Consider the following 14,836-nt stretch of genomic DNA (forward strand, 5'->3'; position numbering starts at 1 on the left):
GTACAGATCCTTGCAACATGGGGCCGTGCATTATCCTGCTGCAACATGAGGTGATGTTCTTGGATGTATGGCACAACAATGGGCCTCAGGATCTCGTCACGGTATCTCTGGGCATTCAAAATGCCATCAATAAAATGCACCTGTGTTCTTCGTCCATAACAGACGCCTGCCCATACCATAACCCCACCGCCACCATGGGCCACTCGATCCACAACATTGACATCAGAAAACCGCTCACCCACACGACGCCACGCACGCTGTCTGCCATCTGCCCTGAACAGAGTGAACCGGGATTCATCCGTGAAGAGAACACCTCTCCAACGTGCCAAACGCCAGCGAATATGAGCATTTGCCCACGAACTGGAGTCAGGTCGAGACCCCGATGAGGACGACGAGCATGCAGATGAACTTCCCTGAGACGGTTTCTAACAGTTTGTGCAGAAATTCTTTGGTTATGCAAACCGATTGTTTCAGCAGCTGTCTGAGTGGCTGGTCTCAGACGATCTTGGAGGTGAACATGCTGGATGTGAAGGTCCTGGGCTGGTGTGGTTACACGTGGTCTGCAGTTGTGAGGCTGGTTGGATGTACTGCCAAATTCTCTGAAATGCCTTTGGAGACGGCTTATGGTAGAGAAATGAACATTCAATACACGAGCAACAGCTCTGGTTGACATTCCTGCTGTCAGCATGCCAATTGCACGCTCCCTCAAATCTTGCGACATCTGTGGCATTGTGCTGTGTGATAAAACTGCACCTTTCAGAGTGGCCTTTTATTGTGGGCAGTCTAAGGCACACCTGTGCACTAATCATGGTGTCTAATCAGCATCTTGGTATGGCACACCTGTGAGGTGGGATGGATTATCTCAGCAAAGGAGAAGTGCTCACTATCACAGATTTAGACTGGTTTGTGAACAATATTTGAGGGAAATGGTGATATTGTGTATGTGGAAAAAGTTTTAGATCTTTGAGTTCATCTCATACAAAATGGGAGCAAAACCAAAAGTGTTGCATTTATATTTTTGTTGAGTGTATAATGAATGCTTACTGGACAATAAAGACATTTTTCTTTTTCTTGTATCCTAAAGAAGGATCAAAGGAGCAGAGGCTCATATCAACTGGAGGCTCTCCGTTGTATGTTGCGTTGTGGTTCCGTGCATCTTTGTAGAAGGTCAGCTTTCCGTCTTTCAACACACAATAAACATTCACCCAGGATTTGCTAGAAAAGGGGAAAATAAAACCCAAAATGAGCACAACTGTGTTTTGGCACCAATGACAAAAGAAAAGGTTTGTGCAACCATTTTGTTTTTAAAGAATGTGGCAATTCAGAAAAATTAAACTTGGTTCCTCCTGTATACTGTGGTTGGGGGGGTGGTTGCACCTGTTGGGGCTCCTTTGCTGGGCATCAAGGTCCGAGGTGGTTGCCTTTTTGCAGTAGAGGAAGCCTTCATTATGGGCAGTGTGCGATGGTGGCTGTGGTGTTGTCGGGGCGCCAGTTGCGGGGGCCGACCGTGAACGCCGTGACTCCTCTGGCTCTTTTGGACGGGGCCTCCTTCTCGGTTTGGGGCGGTCACGGGCACGAGGGCGTCCATCAAAACGAGTTACAGGTGCTGAGAGGCTGCTCGGAGGTCGATAAGGCTCTCCGCGTGCCTGAGAAAACAGGAAAAAAGAGAAGGTAACATTAAAACGCAACAAAAGGATGAAACTACACCGTTAGGATGAGCTCTGTGTCAGCTCACTCACATGTGCTGCCTCTCTGTCCTGGACCTGTTCCACAATCTCTGCCATGGTAGTTCTTCTTTCCCTGCATTGACCATCAAACACAAGGTACACAAGTTGCTAACATATGACATGATAATATAAATTAAAGTTTCCAGTATACATCAAAAGAAAACAGATCTTTCAGAATGTGGGTTTTGGGTAGAGTTGTGTACAAGATTGTTTTTTTCTGAATGATCGTATGAAATAGGAAGGACCTACTATGGTTACTGTGATATAAGAGATGTTTATGTTGCAAATGTGAGGTTAAAATGTTTCCTGAAATCAGTAACTCCAGTAGTCTAACTTGATAGGATTAACATAAATGAAGTGAATACATGATTCACATGACAAGCATGTGATTTTCAAACCACGCTAGGTAGCCTAGCTAGAATGAAAAGCCACTGTATTAGCAGTAGTTGTTGTAGTTGGCTAAGCTAACTAGCATGGTTCCTACCCAGATATGAAGCCAACAATTTTGTTTGGAAAATTTGTTGTATGATACTTTTCAGGCTTGTCTTACAACCAACTAAAAACTAACAATGTACTTTTGTAACCGTTTATACTGTACTTGGGTATAACTTAAAGTGCATCCATCCATCCATCCATCCATTTTCTTCTGCTTTATCCGGAGTCGGGTCGCGGGGGCAGCAGCTCAAGCAAAGCCACCCAGACCTCCCAATCCACACACACATCCCCCAGCTCCTCCGTGGGAACCCCAAGGCGTTCCCAAGCCAGTCGAGAGATGTAGTCCCTCCAGCGTGTCCTGGGTCTTCCCCGGGGCCTCCTCCCAATGGCACGTACCCGGAACACCTCTCCAGCGAGGCGTCCAGGGGGCATCCGGAAAAGATGCCTGAGCCACCTCAACTGACTCCTTTCGATGTGGAGGAGCAGTGGCTCGACGCCGAGCTCCTCCCGAGTGACCGAGCTCCTCACCCTATCTCTAAGGGAGCGCCCAGCCACCCTGCGGAGGAAACTCATCTCGGTTGCTTGTACTCACGATCTCGTTCTTTCGGTCATGAGCCAAATCTCATGACCATAGGTGAGGATCGGAACATAGATCGATCGGTAAATCGAGAGCTTTGCCCCCCTACTCAGCTCTCTCTTCACCACGACGGTCCGATACAGTGACCGCATCACTGCAGATGCTGCACCGATCCGTCTATCGATCTCACGCTCCATCCGTCCCTCACTCGTGAACAAGACCCCGAGATACTTTAACTCCTCCACTTGAGGCAAGGACACTCCACCAACCTGAAGAGGGCAAAGCACCTTTTTCTGGTCGAGAACCATGGCCTCGGATTTGGAGGTGCTGATTTTCATCCCGGACGCTTCACACTCGGCTGCAAACCGCCCCAGTGCACGCTGAAGGTCCTGATTTGACGAAGCCAACAGAACCACATCGTCCGCAAACAGCAGAGACCAGATTCTGTGGTTCCCAAACCAGACCCCCTCTACACCCTAGCTGCGCCTAGAAATTCTGTCCATAAAAATAATGAACAGAACCGGTGACAAAGGGCAGCGCTGGCGGCGGACAACGTGCACTGGAAACAGGTTTGACTTACTACCGGCAATGCAAACTAAGCTCCTGCTGCGGTCATACAGGGACCGGATAGCCCTTAGCAAAGGACCCCGGACCCTGTACTCCCAGAGCACCCCCCACAGGGTGCCCCGAGGGACACAGTCGAACGCCTTCTCCAGATCCACAAAACACATGTGGACTGGTTGGGCGAACTTCCATGAGCGTGTAGAGCTGGTCCAGTGTGCCATGACCAGGACGAAAACCACACTGCTCCTCCTGAATCCGAGTTTCGACCATCGGTCAAATTCTCCTCTCCAGTACTCTGGAATAGACCTTACCGGGGAGGCTGAGGAGTGTGATCCCCCTATAGTTGGAACACACCCTCCGGTCCCCCTTCTTAAACAGAGGGACCACCACCCCGGTCTGCCAATTCAGAGGCACTGTCCCCGATCGCCATGCGATGTTGCAGAGGCGTGTCAGCCAAGACAGTCCCACAACATCCAGAGACTTAAGGTACTCAAGACGGATTTCATCCACCCCAGGAGCCATGCCACCAAGGAGCTTTCCAACCACCTCAGCGACTTCGGCCTGGGTAATGGATGAGTCCGCCTCTGAGTCCCCAGTCTCTGCTTCCTGCCCAGAAGACGTGACGATGGGATTGAGGAGATCCTTGAAGTATTCCTTCCACCGCCTGACAACATCCCCAGTCAGGGTCAACAGCTCCCCACCCACACCGTAAACAGTGCTGGTGGAGAGCTGCTTCCGCCTCCTGAGGCACCGGACGGTTTGCCAGAATCTCTTCAAGGCCGACCGGTAGTCCTCCTCCATGGCCTCCCCGAACTCCTCCCAGACCCGAGTTTCCACCGGGTTCGGGGATTGCCACCGCGACAGGCACCAGAGACCTTGTGACCACAGCTACGAGCGGCCGCATCAACAATGGAGGTGGAGAACATGGTCCACCTGGACTCCATGTCTCCAACCTCCCCCGGGATCTGGGAGAAACTCTCCTGGAGGTGGGAATTGAAGACCTCGCTGACAGAGGGTTCCGCCAGTCGTTCCCAGCAGACCCTCACGATACGTTTGGGCCTGCCAGGTCTGACCGGCTTCCTCCACTCCCAGCGGATCCAACTCACCACCAGGTGGTGATCGGTCGACAACTCTGCCCCTCTCTTCACTCGAGTGTCCGAGACACGTGGCCGAAGGTCAGATGATACGACTACAGAGTCGATCATCGACCTCCGGCTCAGGGTGTTCTGGTGCCACGTGCACTTATGGACACCCTTGTGCTTGAACATGGTGTTCGTGATGGACAAACTGTGACTAGCACAGAAGTCCAACAACTGAACACCACTCGGATTCAGATCGGGGAGGCCGTGCTTCCCGATCACCCCCCTCCAGGTCTCACTGTCGCCACCCACGTGGGTGTTGAAATCCCCATGAGAACAATGGAGTCCCCAGTCAGAGCGCTGTCTAGTACCCCTCCCAGGGACTCCAAGAAGGTCAGGTACTCTGCACTGCCACTCGGCCCGTAGGCCGAGACAACGGTGAGAGACCTGTCCCTGACCCGAAGGCATAGGGACGCGACCCTTTCGTTCACTGGAGTAAACTCCAACACATGGCGACTGAGCTGGGGAGCAATAAGCAATGCGACCCCAGCTCTCCGCCTGTCCCCGTGGGCAACGCCAGAAAAATGAAGCATCCAGCCCCTCTCCAGGAGTTGGGTACCAGAGCCTAAGCTGTGATTGGAGGTGAGCCCAACTATCTCTAGTCAGTATCTCTCAACCTCACGCACAAGCTCAGGCTCCTTCCCCCCCAGCGAGGTGACATTCCACATCCCAACAGCCAGGGGCTGTGAGCATGGACCGGCCCGCCGGGCCACCCGCCCTCGACCGCCACCCAATCCTCTCTGCACCCGACCCCCATGGCCCCCTCTGCAGGTGGTGAACCCACAGGAGGGCGGGCCCATGTCGCTCTTTCGGCTGAGCCCGGCCGGGCCCCATGGGCTAAGGCCCGACCACCAGGCGCTCGCACGCGAGCCCCAACCCCAGGCCTGGCTGCAGGGTGGGGCCACGGCTCCGCCATACCGGGTGACGTCTCGGTCCTTGATTTTCTACTGGTCATGGAGGTTCTGCACTTAAAGTGCATATCTCTGGTGAATGAAATGCCAAATCAGCTCACTACTCTAAATAAATAAAGAATTATGAAAATGTTGATGTATTATGTTTTATGTTTGGTGCCATATGACCTGAGAAATTAAGTAAAGGTTGACTTTGGTAAGATCATGTGATAGTGAAGCAGATAAGTATGATTTCTGGCCAGAATTGTTCACTTGGTGATGCAAGCATCAAATTTGGCATGAATGTTCTTCATAAATCAGTGTTTGAGAAAAAAGTGCTGGCTACTTGAAAATCCAATATGGCGGCTAGGTAGGGGTCAATGAAGAATTACACAGGGGTCAAAATCTAAAAATGCTCCAATCATATTGAAAAGTATAACACATTATTTGTCTGATCATAAATATTCCAAAAAGGTATAGTTTGCACTATCTATGACTGAATATTATGGAGTTATGGGGTAAAAACATCAAGAATGGTGACAAAGGTCAGTTTCAGTTTATATAGGGGTCAAAAAATAAAGTTGCATAAATTTTTGTAAAATGTGATGCAAATTATTGGTTGAGTTAATAGGGTTTTAAAAAGGAATAGTTTGCACCATGTGTCATGCTCAGTTGTCACGTTACAGGGTAACATCTGCCACATGCCATAGAATCCAGTGGATGTCGACATTGTTTGACATTTACTTTGCAAACCAAGCACTCAGCACAGTCAAAACTATTCCATTTATCAATCCTATTAGTTCAACCAATAATTTGCACCACGTTTTACCAAAATTGGGACAACTTTGACTTTTGACTCCTGTACAAACTGAAATTGACCTTTGTCACCATTCTTGATGTTTTTATCCCATAACTCCAGAACATTCAGTCATAGATCATCCAAACTATACCTTTTTGCAATCTTTGTGACCAGACACATAATGTGGTATAGTTTTCAATATGATTGGAGCATTTTTAGATTTTGACCCCTCAATTCTTCACTGACCCCTACCTGGCCGCCATATTGGATTTTCAAGTGGCCAGCACTTTTTTCTCAAACACTGATTTATGAAGAACATTCATGGCAAATTTGATGCTTACATCATGATACATGATGACTGGAGTGCAGCTTGAAGCAGAAACGAGGTGATACGCGTCAGTGAACCACGTCATCAGTGGGGACCGATTTTTAGGGGGACTGTTCGGTCTGTGATACTGCATCAATGACTGTGGAAGGACAAATGATGGAAGCAACACAAACAGGATAATTGGCGATTGGATATTTACCGACTGTCATGTCTTTGTATAATTTAGATGTTTTGAAATGAGATATCAACTTTGGAATCGAAGCAGCAGCGATATTCTGCATGTTCTACATGGCAGCTGTGTGCGAACACAGGAGGAGAACGCAGCTGGATGCATTTATCAGGGTTTGTATTTATTACTGCTTTGTCCTTTTTAACCTTATTTTGACGTATTTGGCAAATGTTACCTAATGACTATAGATAAAATGACTATTAATCTGTCGTGCATTTTTCTGACACACTCTGGCTAAGGTTACTTATATCAGCTATAGCAGTGCCCACACAATAGAAAGACTGACGAAATGATTTATAATCTGGTATATAATTTTTTTTAAAGCTAACATTGACTGGAGTGAGATATGCACTTTAATAAAACTGTGTTGTGGCACAGCCAGCTAATATCGTATTCATTCACATTTCGAGCATATGTTCCACTTCCAGCAGTAGCAGAATGGCCTGTGACTGGTTATCAACACAAATTCCCCAAAATTCAGCTTGACGCTAACAACATGAGCATATTACTCAGAGAGATGTTTCCTGAGTAATCCTGACAATACTGTCATTTCACTGCTTTTGTAGCAATATGTTGTTTGCCTGTTAGCATTAATTTGACCAAAACATGAACATTCATCATGGATGAAAATTTGCCAAATGCTGCCGTAGAAATTCCATGAACTGGTACAGCAAGAATGTAGGTAATTGGAAGAGTGCAATTAATTTTAAAATAATTATGTGCAATTAAAATAGCACATAATGCAAATGAGGCAATTAGATTGTGGTTAACTTTGAAGCACCCGATCAACTAAAAAATCACCTTTGTTTTGCACCTGTCTGCTGCTTGCTGGATGATTATTGCATGCAGGATAGATTATGGACAACTGTAAACTGCAGTGGTTGAGTTTACATGTAGTTTGTCTGTGACAAGCTGAACACTGAACATGAAAATCATAATGATATATAGAAGCAAATGTGTACTGAAATATACAACAGAATGAAAAAATGAAACATAATTAAATAAGGGACATACGAATAATAATAAAACTTTTTGTCTGTACTTCAAATTAGTGATGGCAAAGTCAAAAAAACTGTTCTGGAACAATACTTTTGTTTGGAATATCATCCTGGATTCCATGCCTTAAGAAACACACAACATGCTTTGCTAAAGGGGTCTCATTAGCTCAACTGTTTTGAAACATTCAAGGCTCCAGTTAGTGCAGGGTTTGCTAGTGCAGTCTCACACACGTTGCTTGTCTGCATATGTCAGTTATTAGCACAGTGTTTCCAAGCATTTTTTGATCTGCCTACACCCAAAACATGTACAGCGGTCAGCTCAGATATGTAGATGAGATATGTAGTTTAGGGCTCCACCGATCCTCAATTTATCACTTCAGATCCGATCCCGATACCTGAATTTGGATATCTGCTGATACCAATACTATTCTGATACCTGAGCTCTGTTTGCTCTGTTTGTATTATTATTATTATCATTAGTGTTGATTTTATATGAGGATATCTTGTATTCCCAGTTATACACCTTCATGATGAAGTGTTTAGAGAAGGATTTTCTTAAAAAGAAGACCTGGAAGTTCAGCTACACTTTGCCAGAAGGTACATCTAAGATGCAAGCCTAGATTTGATGTTTTGGTGAAAGAATTAAGTACTTTTATTTTATAGGCTTTTATAGACTTATTTTTATAGAAATAAAGAGAAAAGACAGCACTCTCTCTCTTTGCCTGTTTCTGTGTCTGTCTCTCTCTCTCTCTCAGTCTCCCCTCAATTTTCAATTTCAGTGGCGCTTTATTGACATGGGAAACATCTGTTTACATTGTCAAAGCAAGTGTTAGAGTAAAAATTAAGTCCTCTCTCTCTCACTATCTCTCTCTCTGTTGCTCTCTCTCTCTCTCTCTCTCTCTGTTTTCCTGCTGAGCAAAGCTGGAACTTTTTCAAAACACGAAGCCTTTCAACTGTAAAATAAACCGTAAATTTCTAAATGTATCATCAGCTACACTCACACGAGGAACTCTGGATTAATACGGAAAGATTTTGATGTATATTTTCAGTGGATAGAAACTCTGTTTGGCTGTGCTCCTTAACTGCGCTCTGAGCAGCTGCCGTTTCATAGTGTTTCACAGCCTTGGGACGCTGAAGTGGAAGATTTTTCAGCACACATTTTCAGCAACAATTCAGTTTATTTTTCAGAAAATCTGTACTCTGTGGCACAGACAATTTGAACCTGAGAGCCGGGCGGAAATTTGCTGCTACCCTTGGCTTAGAACACTGCTCTTCAACTGTAGAAGAGACCTCAGTTCAGAAACTTCCCCCTCCCCCATCTCCTCCTCATGCTCAGCAGCAAACAGCAGAGACCATGCAGCAGTTGAAAGGTTTCACAGTAGCTCCTCTCCGGTATTGGAAATCGTTGCAGGTTGTATCTGTATTTTCCAGTACTTGAATTACGTTGGTATTGGAAGCCAGTAATGATACTGGATCGGCTCGGTCCCTACCTTAATGTAGTTAGGCTACCAGGTAGCCCATGTGGTCTACTTATGGGCTACCCGGTAGCCCATTAGCCTACACAGTACCCATATGTAGACCTTGGTTTGATTCTTGGTCACACTAGCTATTTGAGTCCTTGGACAAGACAATTCCTCTGCATTGTCCCAGTCCACTCAGCTGTAAATGGGTACTGCCTTGGCTAAGGAAATAACCTGAGTCGGGCTGGTCTCTTGTTCAAGAGGACTCCTAGACTCTCCCGCTTCACTTTGCGGATTACCACTCAACAAAACTATAAACGCAACACTTTTGGTTTTGCTCCCATTTTGTATGAGATGAACTCAAAGATCTAAAACTTTTTCCACATACCCAATATCACCATTTCCCTCAAATATTGTTCACAAACCAGTCTAAATCTGTGATAGTGAGCACTTCTCCTTTGCTGAGATAATCCATCCCACCTCACAGGTGTGCCATACCAAGATGCTGATTAGACACCATGATTAGTGCACAGGTGTGCCTTAGACTGCCCACAATAAAGGGCCACTCTGAAAGGTGCAGTTTTATCATACAGCACAATGCCACAGATGTCGCAAGATTTGAGGGAGTGTGCAATTGGCATGCTGACAGCAAGAATGTCAACCAGAGCTGTTGCTCGTGTATTGAATGTTCATTTCTCTACCATAAGCCGTCTCCAAAGGCGTTTCAGAGAATTTGGCAGTACATCCAACCAGCCTCACAACTGCAGACCACGTGTAACCACACCAGCCCAGGACCTCCACATCCAGCATGTTCACCTCCAAGATCATCTGAGACCAGCCACTCGGACAGCTGCTGGAACAATCGGTTTGCATAACCAAAGAATTTCTGCACAAACTGTCAGAAACCGTCTCAGGGAAGTTCATCTGCATGCTCGTCGTCCTCATCGGGGTCTCGACCTGACTCCAGTTCGTCGTCGTAACCGACTTGAGTGGGCAAATGCTCACATTCGCTGGCGTTTGGCACGTTGGAGAGGTGTTCACGGATGATGCGAAGGAGATGTGTTGCACTGCATGAGGCAAATGGTGGTCACTGACAGATACTGACTGGTATCCCCCCCCCAATAAAACAAAACTGCACCTTTCAGAGTGGCCTTTTATTGTGGGCAGTCTAAGGCACACCTGTGCACTAATCATGGTGTCTAATCAGCATCTTGGTATGGCACACCTGTGAGGTGGGATGGATTATCTCAGCAAAGGACAAGTGCTCACTATCACAGATTTAGACTGGTTTGTGAACAATATTTGAGGGAAATGGTGATATTGTGTATGTGGAAAAAGTTTTAGATCTTTGAGTTCATCTCATACAAAATGGGAGCAAAACCAAAAGTGTTGCGTTTATATTTTTGTTGAGTATATATATCATGGATACTATGTTGTTCTTTAACAATCCAGAAATAGTTTTCCAAGTTTATTTAAATCTAGTTGATAATACATACTTTAATCATAGCATAATCATAGTAACTGCAAATTACCCCCAGGAGTATGTATACCCCTTGTTGGTGAAGCCTTGTTTGAACAAATGCTCTGTTACCTTCTCTTTCTCTTTTTATTTTTTTGCATTACTTAATAAAACCTGTCCACTGTTGACTCCTGCCTTCAGTAAAATGTCAGGTATTTTCACCAGTCACTCTGCATTGTTCCTGAACTTGGTAGCATGGTGTGATTTCTGTTCATGTTACACACTCTACCATGGACTGGCATAAAATCCTTAAGCTCACATACCCTGAGCGTTTGTCAGAGCCTTCTTTAGCAGAACCCTCCAAGTCACTTGAGTCTTGTCTCTGCAGCCTCTGCTTGCCACTTCCTTCTTGTTCACTAGAAGACTGCCTTTCCAGATGCCGCCGGTAGCGCTCCTGACGGACAATCAGCGGCAGCTCGTTCAGCCTGGCTTGGATCTCCTGCTCGCTGGAGGTTTGTCTACCCAACTTGTATTCTCTCTCTCGTCTCAGATGGTCCATTTGAGGGTCAGAGCGACTGCCACGGGGATCTCTCTGGAGACGGCCATGGAGGAGCTCTAACCCCGACTCCGGGCCTATCATGTCAGCCATTGGGATGTCCCCAAATTGTTCTCTTTGCATTCTGCTGGCTTCGAGGAGAGGATTTATAGCCTTGTGGATGTGATTGATCCTAGGCTGCATGAAGTCAGCTTTCAGGTGTTGCCATGCATAAGCCATTTTAGGGTCCATGATACCACCAATCTGAGCCAGGTATCCAGAACTACCCAGACTCCCACTGCTGTAATGATTTTGTGCAAGAAAGCCTGAACTACCCAAACCTCCACTGCTCTGATAGTTCTGTGCAAGGTATCCAGAACTTCCCAAATTAGGCTGTTGTGCCAAATATCCAGAACTTCCCAAATTGGGCTGTTGTGCCAAATACCCAGAACTACCCATATTAGGCTGCTGGGCCAAATATCCTGAACTCCCTAAATTAGGTTGCTGTCCCAAATACCCAGAACTTCCCACATTTTGCAAATGTGCCAAATATCCAGAACTCCCCATATTCTGCTGTTGTGGCAGAAAATTTGGGCTTCCCATGCCCACACTGCTTTGCTGCTGAGTGAGATTATTTAAACTTCCTAGCCTGCCACTGCCCAGATGGTTTTGCACTGAGTGGCCAGAAGATCCAGTCGTCAGTCCGAAGTAACCAGAGCTCTCTGCACTCCCACCAGTTTGATTGTTCATCCCAAGGTAAGTCGAAGTGTCCGCACCGCCACTCTGTGAGGTCAGTGCTGAGAAGCCAGAGTCACTTCCAGCTGCAGCTGCCTGGTGGTTCATCCCAAGATACAGGGAGCTCAACAGCTTCCCACTGCACTGTTGTTCCAGTCCATGGTAGCCCGAGCCATTTAGAATGGGACTGAAGCCAGCTATGGTTGAAGACAATCTCTGGGATGCAGGAGTGGAACCCAGATCCAGAGGGGTCTGCAAGGGTTTTGGTTCTATATGTGCCTGTACAGTCTGCCTCAAGAAAGATGAGGTATTACTAGTTGAGGGAATGCTGGGAGTCAGACAAGATAACGGGAACATCCTTCGGCTGGACAGTGGGGTTGTCTTTTTCTCCTCCTCTTTTTTCTTCTCAGCCTAAAACAATAAATTGGAGGAATGATCCAAAATCACTGACTTCATCAATACGATTAAATGATTACAGTATCTACTGTCACGCTTACCATGGAAAGCTTACGAAGGGAGCTGAAGCGTTCTTTCCAGGTTACAGCAGCCTTGCGAAAGGCCTCGTGGCGAAGGATAAGCTGCTCGACCTCGTCTGTCTGGGCCTGGGCCTGTCCTCCCCCCGCTTCCTTGGAGGTGATCAGTGGTTCCTTGGCCTTCAGCCAGGCTTCAGCTTTTACCGTCTCTTGGACAAAATGGAACTTTTCATGCTCTGGAGGGACAGCAGACCACATTCTATTGGATGGTGGAGAAGTGGTGTTGTTCAAAATTGAACTGCTTGTACATTAAAGCCATGTTTCACGGTTTCACACATCAGGGCCAGAATGAATGTGTGGTGTTCGCTCAAACAAGAACCATTTAACTCATACATGATTCATGATGCATTTACAGCACATAACCGAACAGCAGAAAGTGAAAAACTATTTGTTAAGAGCTATTTTTGCGCTGATGTCGCGGTCTAGTGAGCTACTCACTGCGCTGTAACTTCTCCTGGTGTTTGTCCCATTTTTCTATCAGGTCATTCTGCTTTGCCAGAAGATTATCCAGCTTCTCTTGTATCTGTAGTGATAGACAAATTAAAGCCAAGGAAAACAAACATATATTACTATATGTTGTGAAGTACAGTACTTTTTTGACATAAAGTCCTGCTCAGTGTTACTTAATATTTAATGCAGAATTCAGAATATGCCAAAAATAACAGCAACAAAAATGCTTTGATATAATGAAATAAAAAAAATACAGATATTAAGTGTGACAGTTGTTGCCACCTTTTGATGATTTTACAATAAATCATCACTTTCACAGTCAGTTTTCTTTCGAACGTTTAGGGGATGGATACATAAATATTTCTAAGTCAATGAATAGGATTTGTTTTACATCACTTAACAAGAAATACAAACAGTATGCTACTGTATGGTACTTAACGCTGTCTAAAATAGGCAGTTCTCCAAAACTGCAACGGTGTAAGAAGGAAACTAGTGAGGGAAGCCTCCAAGAGACTCATGAGAACTCTGCAGAAGTCAAAGGCTACTGTGGATGTTACTGGACAAACTGGGCATAGTGCACCTCTTATGACGCCTGATGCGCCATATTTTATACAGCTTTATGGTGGGTGGAAAAGAGTAGAGGTTTCATACAGGTACACAGATGCCTTCTGGGAAACCATAGCTGAAATGGACCTTTTTCCATTGTACTGTGAAGTTGAAAAACTTGTGATGGAACAGACATATATTCCACTCTGTCCAGTTTCTCCAGTCACACCTACAGAAGCCTATAACTCCATCAGAGTTGTCTGGGTGTCCTGGTGGCTTCCCTCACTCATCTCTTTCCAGCATGGTCACTCAGTTTTTGAGAATTTCCAACCTGACACAGATTTACAGTTGTATTCTTAATGACTGATGTAAATAAAGTCCAAGACATATTGAGTGACTTGAAAGTGTTCATGGATCCATCCCAACTTGTCTAAAGAAAAGAGGGCCAATAACTGCCACATGCACATTTGGATTTGATTTAATTGATGGTAAAATTAAAATAAAAAACAAAAACACAATTGAATATTAAAACAAAATAGTAAAAATAAAAGACAAGAAAGATCTTAAAGAAATATCACATAAATATATTATATGAAAATATGCCTAAAAGTTACACTAAACATTCCTACAGAATAAAATATGAAATTACCGTATAACTCGTGAATGTACAGACAAACATATGCTGGGCTCCAACCAAAAACCAAGTGTGTGTATTTTTGTTTAAGTTTCCCTGCAGGAAAGCATTTTTTTTTTTTTAATAAGAAAGCATACTTTTCTTGACATTGTTCAATAACTTTGGATTTTGGATTAAATATTCTGGTTATCCCAAATTTTCATTTATTTCTAAGCATATTTTGATTTCTTCTGTGTAATCAGGGGTGCCAAACATGTTCAGGAGGATCGTATTCTCTTTTGGCACAGGTGACTGTAACATTTATTGGGTGTACTGACCTCCTCGGCTGCAGGATTGCCTGCCGCTATCAGGATCTTGCCGAGATCTGCACACTGTTGTATGGTCTTGCTACGGCTGTCAATTTTAGCTTTCATTTCTTGGTGGTGTTTCATCATCAACTCCAGAGATGTCACATCTCTAAGAAATAAAATGAATGAAACAACAGACAGTTAAACATGCGGCAGCTGTTGCTTTGTCAGAGCTTAAAGTTGAATGATTTTAATATGTGTTAAAACAGATGTCTGGAAAGATACATTATCTCTAAAGCCCTGCTGAATGTCATCAGAATGTGTGCTTTCAAATGTATCCAGGGTTGACATTAAACTCAAACACTATGCCACAGAGAAACCAAAAAGGTTCAGTTAGGGCCCCTTCACACATAGTGCTAAGTTTGGACGAACACTTAGTGCGCATGACGCAGGAATCGTGTACAAACTGTGTAATGTCGTCCCTGTCGCCAACGCCTCGTACACCTGTTGC

The 14,836-nt window shown here is 45.2% G+C and overlaps 1 protein-coding gene across 2 annotated transcripts in view; it reads right to left on the reverse strand.

Moving 5' to 3' along the window:
* Positions 1-14,836, reverse strand: part of sptbn4a (spectrin, beta, non-erythrocytic 4a) — a 93,645-nt gene that overhangs the window by 9,288 nt on the left and 69,521 nt on the right. For both annotated transcript variants that reach the window (XM_034178933.1, XM_034178934.1), the window contains 7 exons: positions 14,356-14,494; positions 12,847-12,931; positions 12,373-12,584; positions 10,929-12,286; positions 1,740-1,800; positions 1,378-1,646; positions 1,045-1,215 (listed from right to left, as the gene is read on the reverse strand). In XM_034178933.1, coding sequence (XP_034034824.1) covers positions 1,045-1,215; positions 1,378-1,646; positions 1,740-1,800; positions 10,929-12,286; positions 12,373-12,584; positions 12,847-12,931; positions 14,356-14,494 — 2,295 coding nt within the window. The remainder of the gene's footprint in view (positions 1-1,044; positions 1,216-1,377; positions 1,647-1,739; positions 1,801-10,928; positions 12,287-12,372; positions 12,585-12,846; positions 12,932-14,355; positions 14,495-14,836) is intronic.

Source organism: Thalassophryne amazonica, chromosome 9, assembly GCF_902500255.1.
Source record: "Thalassophryne amazonica chromosome 9, fThaAma1.1, whole genome shotgun sequence".
Taxonomy (NCBI): Eukaryota; Metazoa; Chordata; class Actinopteri; order Batrachoidiformes; family Batrachoididae; genus Thalassophryne; species Thalassophryne amazonica.